The 15,675-nt window shown below is 40.0% G+C and overlaps 1 protein-coding gene across 11 annotated transcripts in view; it reads right to left on the reverse strand.

The window, feature by feature from the left end:
* Positions 1 to 2,408: 2,408 nt before the first annotated feature.
* CHD9 (chromodomain helicase DNA binding protein 9) overlaps positions 2,409 to 15,675 on the reverse strand; it is a 171,210-nt gene continuing 157,943 nt past the window's right edge. For all 11 annotated transcript variants that reach the window (XM_084757124.1, XM_084757123.1, XM_084757121.1 and 8 more), the window contains 3 exons: positions 14,330 to 14,458; positions 7,766 to 7,870; positions 2,409 to 5,837 (listed from right to left, as the gene is read on the reverse strand). In XM_084757124.1, the coding sequence (XP_084613250.1) occupies positions 4,968 to 5,837; positions 7,766 to 7,870; positions 14,330 to 14,458 (1,104 nt within the window). In that variant the 3' untranslated portion in view covers positions 2,409 to 4,967. The remainder of the gene's footprint in view (positions 5,838 to 7,765; positions 7,871 to 14,329; positions 14,459 to 15,675) is intronic.

Here is a 15,675-nt window from a genome sequence, read left to right on the forward strand (position 1 = left end):
AGCCTGGGCAATACGCATTCTATCAAGCCAACCAGTACCACACAGCAAGATCCTGTGTCAAAAATCAGTATCAAACAAACAAGCAGGTAGCAAATCCCCCAAAACAACTACACAATGATTTAAATGTGAGGCACTGGGAATGTAAGTGACTGCGCTTAGGATGTAAAAAGCCCTGGCTTTAAGCCCTAGCACCATAAAAACAAAACACTCACAAATCAAAAACAAAACAAAACAAAACAAAAACCAAGAGCGGTAACAACGCCTTAAATACTAAACTATTAACACATTGTATTTAATTAGCCCAATACCCAAAACTCATTTTAAATGTTCAGTAACCAGGCATGAAATAAACTGTATAGTGGAAGGGTAGACGCCCTTACAATGTGTAGGATCCCTCAGTGGCATGTTAATAGAATCAGGATACAACAGATGAAGTAAGCGGGCTGCAGGGAGGTGTGGTTCAGTGGCATGCAGGAATATCGCGGCATTCAATTCACAGCATTACCATCCTGTGTTACATGTCTGTAATCCCGGCACGTGGCAGGTGGAGATAGGGGGTTCAGAAGTTCAAGTTCATCCCTGGCTGCATAATAAGTTCCAGACTAGCCTGGCTAAAGGATACGCTGCCTTTAAAAGGCAGCAAAGAGCAGGTTACAAAATAGTATGTACAGCTTACCTGCTTTCTCTTCTTCCTCTGCTGTGAAGCAGGGACCTCATTTTGGCCCTGGGATTATAGGGAATGCAGCTGTCAATCAACTCCACTCCAATTAAAATAGTATTACATAAGTGCACAGAGAAAGCAAAGGTTAGCAGTCATCTCAGAATATGAAGGTCATTAGGGACCAATGCTTCCGAGTGAGTGTGAGTGAGCACTCTGCGTGATTGGGTGATTCTTATCTTGTATTTCTGCCTCTACCCCACCAACCCAGATTTTCCAATATGCATGTCTTATTTTCCAAAAAGGAAAAGAACAATTTAAAGGAAATAAAAATATTGATTTTTTTTTAAACCAATGAATTAGGCAGTTTACAAAAATACTACAGCTTCGTTTAAGGAACTGGGACAAATGGATGAATATTCCCAATGATGAAACATTGAGTGATAACTTCTCCATGAATTTGGCAACATAAACTAAAATCCTTAAATACAGAGGAAGCAGGAAGTGTGCTCAATGTAGCTCACCAACAGTGTTTGCCTATCACGTGCAAGGCCCTGGGCTCAATTCTCAGCCCCTCAAGTAACAAAAAGGGGGCACACTTAGCGCTAGAAATTAAGGGAATTATTAGGGATGAGGGCAAGTGAGCATAGAAAGCCAAATGCTCATTTTTGAGAGCAGGGGTTTCATTTCTACACTGCAGGATACCAGACAGGGGTCAGTAATTTAGAGACAGCACACTAAGTACTATAATTTAATATGAAAATGTATGCTTTTCTCTAATGTTACAAACTGAACATCTTAAGTAAGTCTGGTTGAGGCTGCTGGCCATGTGTCTCACAGAGGCCCTGAGGCAGTCTGCTCCTCACCTCTCCTGTCCCTAACAGTGGTCCCAGTCCTGGGTGTTCCTTGCTAAGCAGTTGCTAAACTCATGCCATCACTGTCTGCTACAGGGCCATCTTCCTTTTGTGGTTGTTGTTTTCCTGTTCCCTTCCCAAAAGGACACCCTAAATCAGTATGACCACTATTTTAACCACAATTTTCTTTCACACTTATCTTCACAAAATCTGAAACATGCCACTTCATATACATATGTGCCCAATATGTGTGTGTGTTTTTTTTTTCCCAAAAATATCCAAGTCAGTACAGCTGTAGGTGTTCAGGACAATGAAGGCACAGCACCCCAGCTTTACCTCCATAATGAGAGAAGCTATTTGTTGAATGTTTCCAGAACACACTGCCTAACATGGCACTGACCCAGAAAATCTTCTTATGGTAAGAGCTAATTATTGCTTTCCAAAACAAAGTCCTTTAAGAGACAAAGTTTGTGGAAGTTTGAGGGGCTCAAGGGGAAGAAAGGGAAACACAATGTTTGGCACAGGGTGGAGGTCACTTTAGAGTCAAGGGCTTTAATAATTAAGGCTCCAAAAGAGCTATTTCCTTTTTATGCAGATATCAGTATCAGCGAACAATGAACTGAAAATGAAAACCTGACATTTAAGATGCTATTGTAGATACAAATATAGCAATTTCCAAACCCTTCTACATCACTGAGCCCTAAGTCTGAGGCCAGCCTGGGTGACAAATGCCTGGCAAAAACCACACAACCACCAACATCCTTAGTATTTCTTCCAAAATACACGGTGTTTTTAAAGATTTATAACTATGGTTTCTTTCATAACTAGAGTGATACAAATTATACATAAAATCCGAGTGAAAAAGTACTGTCATGTACGGAGGCTGACATCATGGGTAGTCAAAGAATATGTTTAATAAAAAATAATTAAACTTCCATTTGCTCTATAGAACATCATAGAAAGTAATTTAATAAATTACAAATGACTTTTTAAGACGTTTGCTCAACTACAGAAAGCAAATTTAGACTACACAAAACACAACTGGTAAATATTGCAAATGTCCAAAAGAAAAACTGGACTAAGACTTGAACCATGAGACCTGAAACAACGGCTAAAATACAAGGCAACACCAGCTATAACTCTTTCAGTAACTACCAACACATGCTGGGATATCCTTTCAACCGCAGCCTTAGTATGACATAATTCCACCGGTTCTTTCCTTATAACCCTTAGCTTTACATTTTCACATCTGCATGTCTTTCTTAGCTGACACCTGGACAACTTTCCCCCAATCAATTTACAAAGAAATGTCTTGAAATCCAAGAGACTGTTTAAAGTTAACACTAGCCTTAATGCTTTGAAAAGTTTAACTGCCTTATACATAGAAAGAGAATCACTAGGATGTTACCCAAATTTATTAGGACCATAATTAGGAAAATACTTTATCTCATAGATTTTGCTATAAATTAGATTTTAATGACAAGATCTAAGTTTTTTTGTTAAACTTCATTTTTTTTTTTCTTTTAAATGGGAAAGAGAGGAATAAAGATCATGTGAGTGGACCTAGGGGAAGGAGGGGATATGGGTGGTGCTGAAACACTCCACTGGCAAACCAAGGTAACTGTCTGAAAAAACTTTGGCTATCACACAGGTGTGTTCTAGTTAAATGAAAGTGCAATACTGCAGAGGGAACACACGAAGAATGTAATACATCCTTTTCATGATGAAGGGTCACTACCCACAGCTCCTGGGTGGGCATTACAGGGACTATTGCTAAGACATTGCATAAAGAACTATCAATTCAAAGTACTATTTTGAGAAAAATACAAAAATTAAAATAGTACAATCCCAATGGAACTTATATAATTTGGTAAATACATATAACATTGTCTAATAATGGGTTACGTTTTTACATACAGAAACAATTTACTGGTAAAGGTCTTGGGAAACCCAGTACAACCGCTTAGTCCATGACAAAGAACAGGTCTGTTACAACATACTGGAAGTTAGTTTTCCCACAGGAAAGAACTTGGGTACTCTTCCCAAATTTACAACCTTGCAAACTTTACCATGATTTACTTAGACATCAGGAAAATGCTAATATTTATCTCTCCTTAGAATGTCTACGTCCGTTCTAATTGTCTCCAATGTATTTAAAGGTAAACCTTGGACCTCTACCTTGGCAGAATGATAGCAGCTTTAGCAGGAGAAATGATATCACAAATCAAATACCAGACACATTGTACATGATGAAGGGTTGTGAGGAACAGAACAGAAGCCTTGCACTTCATAGGTATAGTTTGTACATCTTTTTGAGATTAGTCAAAGTGCATTTTCAAAGTGGGCAGCTCAGCATTTATTATAAGCCGATAGCCCGACACTGACTCTGGGCAACATGCTGTCTTCTTACTCCTAGGAACGCAGTTAGTGCAGACTATCTGCTATTACTCGACTACTATTACCTGCTATTTTGGAGTATTTCCAGGACATAAGACACAAGCAGAAACCTATACAAATAAAGCAAACAAACACTTTCTTGTACGTGAAGGGTGCTGTGTTCAAAGTTCTCAGTGGCGCTTCATGAGTTTGCCTTTCTGAACCCTGGAAACAAGACATTATTCATCTGAGACATGATTATTCTTAATAGGAGGCCGAACTTCAAAAAGTTTTAATGTATGTGCACAGGGTGCCAAAGCCATATGACACAAGATTATTTTATGACTTCATTTCTACTGATTTCTGAATTAAGCTCAGTAAAATGCAAGTCATGTTCCTTGCCAGATTGACATGATATATAGGATGTGTTTAAAAACCCCTGAAAACAAGCACAGAATTAGAAACGAATGTAAACTTCCTAAACTAACTCAGCTGAGGTAACAGGTAGCCAGATAAATTGGCTGATTGGGAAACTTATTTCTTCTTTAAAACATACTTGTACCTGAATTGGAAACATCAGCAGTGCATCACGACACTAGAGCATTTTTATGTAATTAAAGCAATGGATGGTGATGTAGAGTCTACAGCTTTCATGACATTCATTAGCTGCCCAAATTATTGCTGAGTTTTGATCTGTAAATTATAAGTGTCAAGGAGGCTGTAAAACTATATTCAAATTAAATCAGTAATATGCATAAAGTATTCTGTGTTCACTGCAAATATATTAAATATACAACTCTTATTGAGCATTATTTTCATAAAATTAACCCCCAACAAAATTATAATGCCTTTTGTTGTAACTTTATACGTGTATGTATCTGATAGTACATCCGAGTTCAGAAACTTATGGATCTTAAGAAATAGAACATGCAAAACATCTCTGAAAGCAGTTTGCACTTCTAAACAAACAACTGAAATGTTCTGTCAGTAAATTATTGATGCACTCAACACCGGGATATTTACAGTTAGTAATTAAAGAGAAGGCAGAACCAGTTCAGGGGGAGGTGCAGAGTCCCCAGTCAATCTTCATTGCTTGAGTCTGAATCTTCAGATGATGACGATGTGCTATCAGACCCGGAAGATGCTCTCTCTGAACCCTCATCTGTGCTGTTTTCATTGAGAGGACTAGGCTCAGTTCCTCCCTTCTCCTCCTGATCTCTAACTCTGGAATCTTCTTCCTTTGTTTCTACTGACTTAGATGAACCTAAGTCACTGTTTTTGCTTTTCTGTACATCAAACGCAGTGGACTGAGACAAGGTTGGAATATGAAGATTAAGGCCTGGAGTGAGCAGCATCCCTGGGTAAAGTATGTTAGACAGCAAGAGAGGGTTAAGAGCTATGGGCTTGGCAGCTGCAGCTGGACTCAACGCAGCCGTGGAGGAAGTTGAAGGAGAACCTGGCACGCAGCTTTCTCCTCCGTTCTCTGAACTTTGGCTCTCTGTCCTTTCTTTTTTTCCTTCAGGCTCCTTAGAGTCATTTCCCTTTTTTTCTTCAGCTCCAGATTCTGCAGTCTTGGACAGGAGTCCTCCCATGCCGAGCAGATTTGGTAACCCAGCCATCCCTGACAGCAGCATGGGGAACATAGCAGCCATGTTTTTAGTTTCTCCTCCAGAAGGAAGAGCAGTGGGCATGCCCATCAGCCCCGCGGTCACCTGCAGTGACTGCAGGTTCTGTAGATTTTGTTGTAAGGCCTGAAGAGCTGTGAGATCCACACCTGGAAGCAATCCATTGGCCAGCAAAGGGTTGCCTGGCACACTGCTGGCAGGAGCAGCGGCCGCCATTGTGGCCTTGGCAATTCCACTTTTAGGCCTTCTTCCCCGCCTGCTTACTTCCTCTCTCACAACAGGACCAGTGAGAATCCGTTCATACATACTTTCTGGAAGGAACCCCTAGAGAAAATACACATTTATTAATAACAGCAACATGAAGGTAAAATCCGTACCAAATAGCCTATTAAGAGGTAGCTACTCATAAACCTATCCTGTATTGACATGAAATAATTATGAAAGAGATAACTTTAAGTTGTGGCCTTAACCAGCTATGCGCCCCTGACATTATTTTTTGTCATAGAGAATGGAGGGAGGCATTTAATTTTTTTATACTATAAAGCTTAAGTTTTAGGACAGGAAACTTAAGAGCCAAATAAATATTATCAAGGGTATTTTCATAACGCTTGCTTGGTGCACATCACCACTTGTTCAAATCCTTCTGATCTGGAAAAGCAATAAAAGAAAGACAGGGGAAATAAGCAAAAGGTTGGTGTTAAACTGAGATGCGTCAAATCAGTCTTGATTGTCACTTTGGGAATAAGACAAACAGAGCCAAGACACAAAAGGTCTACTCAAAAGGGCAAAGGCACTATTACCCATTATTATCTGTATACTACAGGGGGCTCTGATGCATGTGTACATACTTATCACTTGTAAATGTTTATGACAGGCAGGAGGCTTCATGAAGTTATATTATATTCAAAAAGGCTGGTTCGCTATTTGGTGTATAATCACTCAAATTACATATTTGTGATTAGCAGTTTACAAAAAGGAAGAAAGATAAGGGCGTAACACCTGGCTGAGAACAGCAGTGGCACCTGCTGACAGAGCGTGAACAAGTCCAGGATAAATGACCATCTGTGCTGCCTTTATATAACTCTCCTAGGACGTTCTGGGATACCAAATTCTTCAAAGGTTTATTTTATTACCTCTGAAGTACACTGTCCAGTAGAAATATAATGAAAGTCACATACATAGTTTAAAATTTTGTAGTGGTCACATAAATTTTAGTAATATAGGCTAATTAAATAAAACACGATCTAAATATTTTCACTTCGTTATGTTATGTATAAAAATGATATGTTTTATTTTTTTTTTCTAAAATAAGCTTCCAGGTTCCTAAAAAGTATGTATTTTACAGTGAGCACACCTAGAACCATGTGCTTAGTGGCCAGTCTGTGGAGGTGCAGATGTAATAATAGTCTTACAGAATAAGGAGAGATCTAATTTTTGTTTGGTTTTAATTGGTCAACTTCCTTTTTGCTTCAAAAGCATTGTGGCTCAGCACAGAAAGCACAGCAGAACAAAGAGAGCAAAACCACGTGGCTCGCAGCACTCGGCCCAGCACTGCTAGCGTTTACAGTGCACAACGCATCATTCGCTCTGTACTTATTTAGAGATTCTCCCTCTCCTTTCCAAAATAAAAACATATTTACACTGAATTTAGTTTTACACCTTGCCTTTTCCAGTCGGACACCTACAGAAATAATAATTAATTAGCGTACAGTTAGGCTCTCATAGCCCAAGATCTCAACTATTAATATACTTAGTATATTGTCAACATTTTCTCTCTTGACACCAGATATTCTTCTAAGCCATGATTTTTTAAGGAGTTGCATAGACCTCCTGTATAGAAAGTCTACTGGTTCATTATCCATTGTTTTATTCTTACACCATGCTGGACCTAGGCAGTGGCGCACATCTGTAATCCAGTACTCAGGAAGTTGAGGCAGGATTATAGTTCAAAGCCAGGCTGAGCTACATACAGAGACTTTGTCCATGATGACTATTTTATATAAAGGTATATTTGTATACCTATGTGATTATTCTTTGTAGGACTATCCAAACAACGTTAGCAATTAAAAAAAGGAAGTACTTCTGGTTCCACAACGTATTCTATAACCAATCACACATTCTGAAAAATAAAAACTGTGAACTGAAAGCTGTTGTCTCATGTCCATGGAACTCTTATTCTGCAAAGAAAGTTTAATCTGAGTCATGATCAAATGGCTCTAATCTCTGAAATGGTGTCTTTGTGAAATACTCACAGACTGCTTGACAACATCTCCCCATTCAGGAGCTACTCCATATTCTGAGTTTTCTTTCAGGAATCTACATAAATCTTTCAATGGGGGAGCAAATGCACCTCCAACCTGTAAACCAACAAAGTTAGACAGTTAACACTACAAAGTATGAAGTTATTTATTTGATTTCTGATATAGAATTTCTTTAAAATATGTATTTTTGAACAACCTCCAAACAATCTGTATAGTTATTTAAGAAGATCACACCAATCTTCATAAGCTACTGAAATACTATATAAGCACATTAGATTTTGTCCTCTGGTTATCTTTAACTGTTACTTGGCAGACACAACCTAGAATTATTGATAAAGAGACTCTCTATTAAGGAATTGCCTAGATCAGACTGTCTTGACTGCTAATTAATGTGGGAGGGCCAGACGGCTGTAGGCGGCACCATTCCTTAGGCAGGTAGCTGTATAAAAAGCTAGCTGAGCATGAGCCTCCAAGTTAAGACAGCAAGGACTAAAGCACCAAAACCGTCCCTCCAGGACTTCTGCGGTGGCTCCTTGGCAGGGATAACACTATGTGGAACAGCCAGCAGCCCTGTTTGCACATCTGCCTAAACTTCTCTTGATGCTGAACCTGTAACCAGAAACCAAGCCCTTTCCTCCCTCAGCTACTTTTGGACACAAAAGCAGGGATGAGCAGCAGGGATGAGCTGAAACACAAGTGATAAAAATCTTAAGTGTTTTAAGTAGAAAAACTGGAGCAGAAAATGAAGAGCTGTTATTCATGTTGTATTTAGGAGGCAAGGCAGGCAGTCTAGCCTACCTTAGAGTAGACCCTTTGGAGTCAGATTTCCCTGCTACAGAAACTCAGGTAAGTCAGTAAATCTCTTTGAGTCTTTTTAGTGATCTATGAAATGGGGTGACAATAATATTTCCACAAAGTGTCTTACAATAATATCTGGCCTATAGTAAGTGTAAATCAAATACTGGCTTAGAACATTACTTGTATATTTTATTTTAGTTCTCAGGATCTTTGTGAAATAGTATTTCTATTTTTAAAAGAAGGTCCTGCGCATCAGAGAAGTTATAGTTACCTTTATAAGCCATCTAATCATGTCTAGAGTTAGAAGTCAAACATAGGCCTCTGAAGTCCATTTATTTACTCACTATGCATGTTAACTATGAATATCTTTTGTACATGATAAATTCAGGCTTCAAACTAATAATATTGAGACCAATGACATTGACCTACCAATTTAATGTCTCTTTGCAGTCTAAAAGCTGGTTTGTTTGTTTGGTTTTTTCTTTTGAACAGTTTCTTCACCTATACCCTCATGAATATTCATTATATATATTTTTTTCTTGAGTAGTACTGGTCACTAAATTAGGGCCTGCGAATGCTGCATAAGCATTCTGCCAATGGCTACATCCCCAACTGATGAACATATGTTATGTCTTGGCAGGATGTACATTCATTTATCACAACGAGAGCATCACCCATAGCTATACGTGTTCTCTTCTAATATTCCTTACATTCTTTAGTCTCAGTGACTTCTGTTGCACTCTGTCTGCTCTTAACAAAGCTTCAGGTTGAAGTGGAGTTACAACCTGTAATTCACTCTCCAGTAGGCCGGTGTAGAAAGAATAGCCTGAGTTTGAGGCCTAAACAGTGGGTTCCAGGTCGGCCTGAGCTATGATGTGAGGCCTAGTTTTAAACAAAACAAAACAGTGTAATGTAACCTCCTCCCCTAAAACTAAATGGACTTAGCAGGAAGATTACTTTCCTTAGAAATTAATCAGCCTAATCCTTTATCTTAGAGACCATAGAGAGCCCTAGACATCAAGGGAAATGAGCAAGATTCCAGAAAGTTTACATCATTAACATTTAGAATATTTATTGCAGCGACATGGCCAAGGTTATGCTGCCAAGCCACTTGCTGCCAAAATCTCACAACCTGAGTTCAAGCCCTGGACCTACAGGGTAAAAGGAAAGAACTGTCTCGTACATATTGTCCTTTGATCTTTTACACACACACACACACACACACACACACACACACACTCACTCACTCACTCAGTATTAAACCCAACAAATAAAGAGCAAATCCTTCTCCTTAACACCATCTGAGAAGCTGCTAAGTGTGGTGGTACACACCTGTCATCTCCACGCTTGGAAGGCAGAGGCAAAACGATCATGATCTCAAGGGTATCCTCAGCTACATGGTGAGTTTTGAGGCCAACCTGGGGTACATGAGACCCTGTCTCAAAAGACAAAAATCAACACCAACCCCCACTTCTGTCAAGAAAACAAAACAAAACAAAATAAACCCCTAAACTGTCTGAGGCAAATTAAAATAATCAGTAATGTGAAATTTTGTTTGTTGAGAGAGTCTCATTATACTGTAGCCCAGGTGTAATAGTGGGGGTTCTTTAGAAGAACAGAACTGACAGATGAGTTTGTGGGTATAGAAAGAAATATCCAAATATATATAAATAAATCTCACACACACACACACACACACACACACACACACACACACACACACACACACACACACACACACACACCTTTATAGAATGGTTTACAGGCTGTGGTCCAGCTAGTGCAGCAATGGCTGTCTACCAATGCAAAGTCCAAGATTCTAGTCTACAAGGCTGGCTCTCTCACTTAGCTTTCAGGATACACTAGGATCCTGAAGAAGGAGGTTACAACGCCAGTGAAAGCTGAGGGCAAGCAGGCAAAAAGAGCTTCCTTCTTTCTTGTCCTATGTGTAGGCTCCTATCAGTAGGATAAAAGGTGGACTTTCTCACCTCAAACAATTCAGATTAAATGTGGGTCTTCCCACTTCAAATGATTTAATTAAGAAAAAACAAAAACAAACAAACAAACAAACAAACAAACCCTCACAGGTCTCCCCAGCCGATTGGATTTTAGTTCACTCCAGATGTAGTCAAACTGACAACCAAGAACAGCTACCATACCAGGAAACCTCAACCTTCTGTGCAGCTCAGGCTGGTCTCAACTCAGGGTTCTCCAGGCCTCAGTTTCCTGAATGCTAGATTACAGGCATGTGCACCATAACTTGCTCAGTAATGTGAATTTCTTGGTATAAATGCAACGAGCACATCCTTTGATCTTTTACAAGCAGAAAATGAGTGAAATGCTACTACAATATTTCTTTACTCTTTCTCTAGGACGTCTATGCTTTCATTTTATGACTCTGCCTGTGCTGGTTATTATCAACCAGAGACAAGCCAAGGCCATCTGGGAAGAGGACCTCAACAGATGTCAATGCCTCCATTAGCTTGGCCTAAGGGCCATGTCTGTAAGGCATTCTTATGATTAATGATTGATGTGGGAGGGCCCAGACCATTGTGGGTGGGGTCAACCCTGGGCAGGTGGTCCTAGGCTTTATAAAAAAAAAAGCAGGCTGAGTAAGCCCTAAGAGCAAGCCAGTAAACATTCCTTCATGGTATCTGCTTCAATTTCTGCCTCCAGATTTCTGCCCTGCTTCCCTCAGCAATGAACTATTACTTGGGAATGTAAGATGAAATAAGCCCTTTTCTCCCCAATTTAATATTTTTGTTTTTGTGACAGGGTTTCTCTGTGTATCCTGGGCTTGCCAGGGATAGGGCACTCACTTAGTAGACCAGGCTGGCCTTGAATTCACAGAGATCTGCCTGCCTCTGCCTCCCAAGTGCTGGGATTAAAGATGTGTGCTGCCACTCACCCTCAATTTACTTTTGGTCAGTGCCATTTAGCAAACCAAAAGTTGAATAAACTGCATCTACCAGACTGGGGAAATTAGTAGTGCTTATGTAAATAATAATATAAAACAACAGTTACTTTTAAATGGTTTGTTTAATGTGGAATTTCTTAAGAGAAGTTAAAATGTTTTTACGTGTTGTTCACTTAGCAGTGAAGTCAATTAGCAGAAAGCAAAACACAAATGTCCAAGATGAAGCAAGTGAGTTTGGGAGCCAAGTCTTGTCTTTCTCACCTGGTCTACTGCTTGGCTGTCCTAACAAACCCCAGCATATTGCAGCTACATGTACAAAGGATAGCACAGTCACCTACTGTTTAGATTATAAGGAAAAAGAGACAAATCAAGATAGAAAATAATTTCACCAAATACTAAGTCATATCTGGCTCAGAAATGAGCTTTAGAAAAACCTAAATCCGGGGCTGGAGAGACAGCTCAGTGGGCATAGTAAGTATGCTTGTTGCTCCTCTCAGCACCCATGTCAGCACCTCCACAGCTGCCCCTAACTCCATTTCCAGGAGATCCAACATTCTCATCTGTCCTTAGCAAGCAAACTCACGCCCCACCATACACATATAAATAAAAACATTAAAAACAAACAAAAACCCTTCAACTCATAGGATTAGAAGCAACCACTGTTTAATGCCAAGGTTGAGAAAAGTCAAGGAAGCAAAGGTTGGACTCTACCTAAGAGAAAAAGAGAAGAGTGATAGAAGGTACAAAAGAGATCACGAAACAGATGGGAAAACCTGGAAAAATTGCCAACGCTAAGCAGTGTAAGAGAGGAACCAGTTCACATGATTCCCCAGTAGGAGGAAGACCCATAGAACCTTCTAGAAGGCAATCTAGTCTGTCCTAGTTTAAAAAGAGACTGGTAGTCACTCCCACCCACAGAATGAGTTCTCACATCTTTAAACCCTATTGAGGAATCAGGTGGGACTCCTGCACGACACATCAGCATGGGAGAAGTCAACTTTGGATTCTGTAAACCTCAGAGGGCTACATCTATGCACTGTTTTGGGACTGAGCGACTTAGGGGGCTTGAATATAAGGCACAATTAGAACTCAGGGAGCCTGCGTACATCTAGCCGCAGCACACGAGGTTTTGTGACAGGCTGCCTAGGGCTAGACGAAGACATGCTGAGAAGCAGCACAGACACTGGAGGATCAAACAGAGGCTGCTCCAACACACTGTCTTCTGGTTGCTGGCACCGTGTTCCCCTTTAAGTTTTAGAAGCCGCTTATTGATTTTGATTCCTCTTGTTAAAACTTCTACTTTATCTTTACTATGTAATCCTTTTGTCAGTATGTTGGGTTTTTTCTTCTCTTATTTCTCACTTGTTTTGTTTTTTATTTAACAGATTCTTCTTTCCTTTTTGCTTTTCTTGTCTACTTTCTCTATGCTATTCAATTCATTCTATTTGCTTTGTAAGTAATTTTTATTTTTTGGTTTTTTCGAGACAGGGTTTCTCTATGTAGCCTTGGCTGTCCTGGACTTGCTTTGTAGACCAGGCTGTCCTCAAACTCACAGCGATCCCCCTGCCTCTGCCTCCTGAGTGCTAGGATTAAAGGTGTGCGCCACCACTGCCCGTCTGTAATTTTTAACTTTATAAGTTTCTCTATGTAATCCTGACACTTGCTTTTCTGTGGTTATTTGATTGTAGTAGTCAGCTTTAACTGATTTAAAGAATATGTCTATGTGTGTGCACATGGGTATATGTGCATGTGTGTGCATTCGTGTGGAGATGAGAGGTCATCTTCAGGTGTTTGCCTCAATTATTCTCCATCTTATTTTTTGAGATAGGTTTTCTCAATGAACCTGGAACTCACCAGTTCAGCTAGACTGAATAGCCAGTGAGCCCTGGGGATCCTCCTGCCTCCCTTACCCCAGCCCTGGGATTCTAGGGACATATTGCTATACTTGGCTTCTAGGTAGGTGCTGGGAGGGGTGGGGGAGCTTGAACTCATGTCCCCACCTACCCAGCAACTACTTTGCTAACTGAACCATCTCCCTAGACCGCCCTACCTGTCCCCTTTCTTTCTTGAGACAGCATTTCATGCAGCAGAAGGAGACTATTTAGGGCTAGGGTACACTATGGGGGTTAGCGGGTACGTGGAACAAACAAAAGAGGTAATACACTGGTCAATGAGCACAGTACAATGACATACATGTACGAAAATGCCGTTAGAAATAGTTATTGGAAGGCCTACCAAAGTTAATATTAATAACAATATATGAAAGGGAAAAAAGCTCAACTATTAATAATTTGTGAATAGCTAGCCTGAGCTAAGCATGAAGTTCCATTCACCTATAAAGTAAACTTGAAAATGTTTTATTTCCATCAGGAAATTATATAATATACTCATTTAAGAGAACAAGATTTACTTGACCTATCTGACAAAAAAACTACACTACTAAAAATATGGTAAATTTATTACAATGATAATGTAAATGATAACTCTTTTGAGTAAAGTTTCTCAACTTTTGTCACAAGACATTTGGGTTGGTACAGCCTCTTCCTTCCTTGTCCCGAAGGAACAAAATTATGCCCTGAAAAGAACCACTGTCTGAGACGCAGGGTCTTTGTACAGTACCAACCATATACAACAACACTTGCTGGCCACATCTGTGGAATGGCTTGCTTTGTCAATAATGTGGGACTTCATATTAGACTACATAAAATTACCACGCATGTCTTTTCCCACAACTGTGCTAGGTTCAACCCGTTCTCTAGTCTGTTACAGATTACCGTATAATGCAACTGGTTTCTCTTAAATGCATAATCAATGTGAAAGACTAAAGGAGACACACATACCTTTCTTGCATTCCTTCTGTTAATCAGCTGCACACGCTCCTCCCCAGTGAGGCTGTTGACATCCAGTTTGTTTGGGTTTCGGCATCGATGCCTTTTCTGTTTGGGTCTTCCTTCATGAAGCGGCACTCTCTAAAACATCAAGAAAAACACTGAAGCTGTGGCCTTGTGCAACACTATTCTTTTTTTTTTTTTTTTTTCCTGAGACAGGGTTTGTCTGTGTAGCCTTGGCTGTCCTGGACTCACTTTGTAGACCAGGTTGGCCTCGAACTCACAGCGACCCGCCTGCCTCTGGCTCCTGAGTGCTGGGATTAAAGGCGTGCGCCACCACCGCCCAGCGCAACACTATTCAGAATGGTGCAAGTGAGCTGACCCCAGGAGCTCATCCCTGTATGAGGTGAAAACTCTACTCTCTAGTTAGTCCACTTAAAGTCTTAAACTTTTATCTCAAGTCTCACATTTTCTTTTAGAAATTTTACACTTGAACATGTATTTGAGACCACTTTGATGGTCATTATTAAAGTTCTTTTTGTTTTTTGTTTTTCGAGACAGGGTTTCTCTGTGTAAAAGCTCTGGCTGTCCTAGATTCACTTTGTAGACCAGGCTGGCCTCAAAATCCGCCTGCCTCTGCCTCCTGAGTACTGGGATTAAATGCATTTGCCACCATGCTTGGCCATTATTAAGGTTCTATATGAAAGTATGACCCTTGCAGTGAGCCACAGAAAACCTACAGAGAGACACCTTACAACAGCAGGGTCAGCAGAGGTAAGGGAGACGTTTCCTCTAAAACAGCTTGTTAGTTTTCATGAGCTAAATTTCCTTTGCTAAGTTTCTGATCTAGTAAATTTCAGGAGAAACTCCTTAGGCTTCCTCTGTGCTATGGCCATTTGTTTATTTATTTGTTTGTTTTGAGGCAGAGCCTCAGGTAGCCCAGGCTGGCCCTCATCTTATTCTAAATGACCTTCTAGCCTCTGACACCTAAGTCCTGAAATTACACGTGTATGCCACCAAGCACGGCTACACAGTTCATAATGTGCTAGAGACTTTAATTTCTCTTAATCTCTCTTAATTGTATTTTTATAATGCATATCAAAACTTGGAGAGGTTATTTTCTTCAAAGTCATTTAGCAAAGAAGTTAAAAAGATCAATTAGAAAAGCAGGCTGAGTGTGGTGGTGCACACCTTTAATCCCAGCACTAAGGAAGGCAGAGGAAGGCAGATCTCTGAGTTCTAGGCCAGCCTGGTTTCCATAGTGAGTTTCACTTCAGCCAGGACTATATAGAAAAACCCTGTGTGCAAAAACCAAACCAAACCAAAAACAAAAACAAAAAAAACCAAACCAAAACAAA

This window comes from Acomys minous, assembly GCF_964271855.1.
Source record: "Acomys minous genome assembly, chromosome: 14".
NCBI classification, from domain to species: Eukaryota; Metazoa; Chordata; class Mammalia; order Rodentia; family Muridae; genus Acomys; species Acomys minous.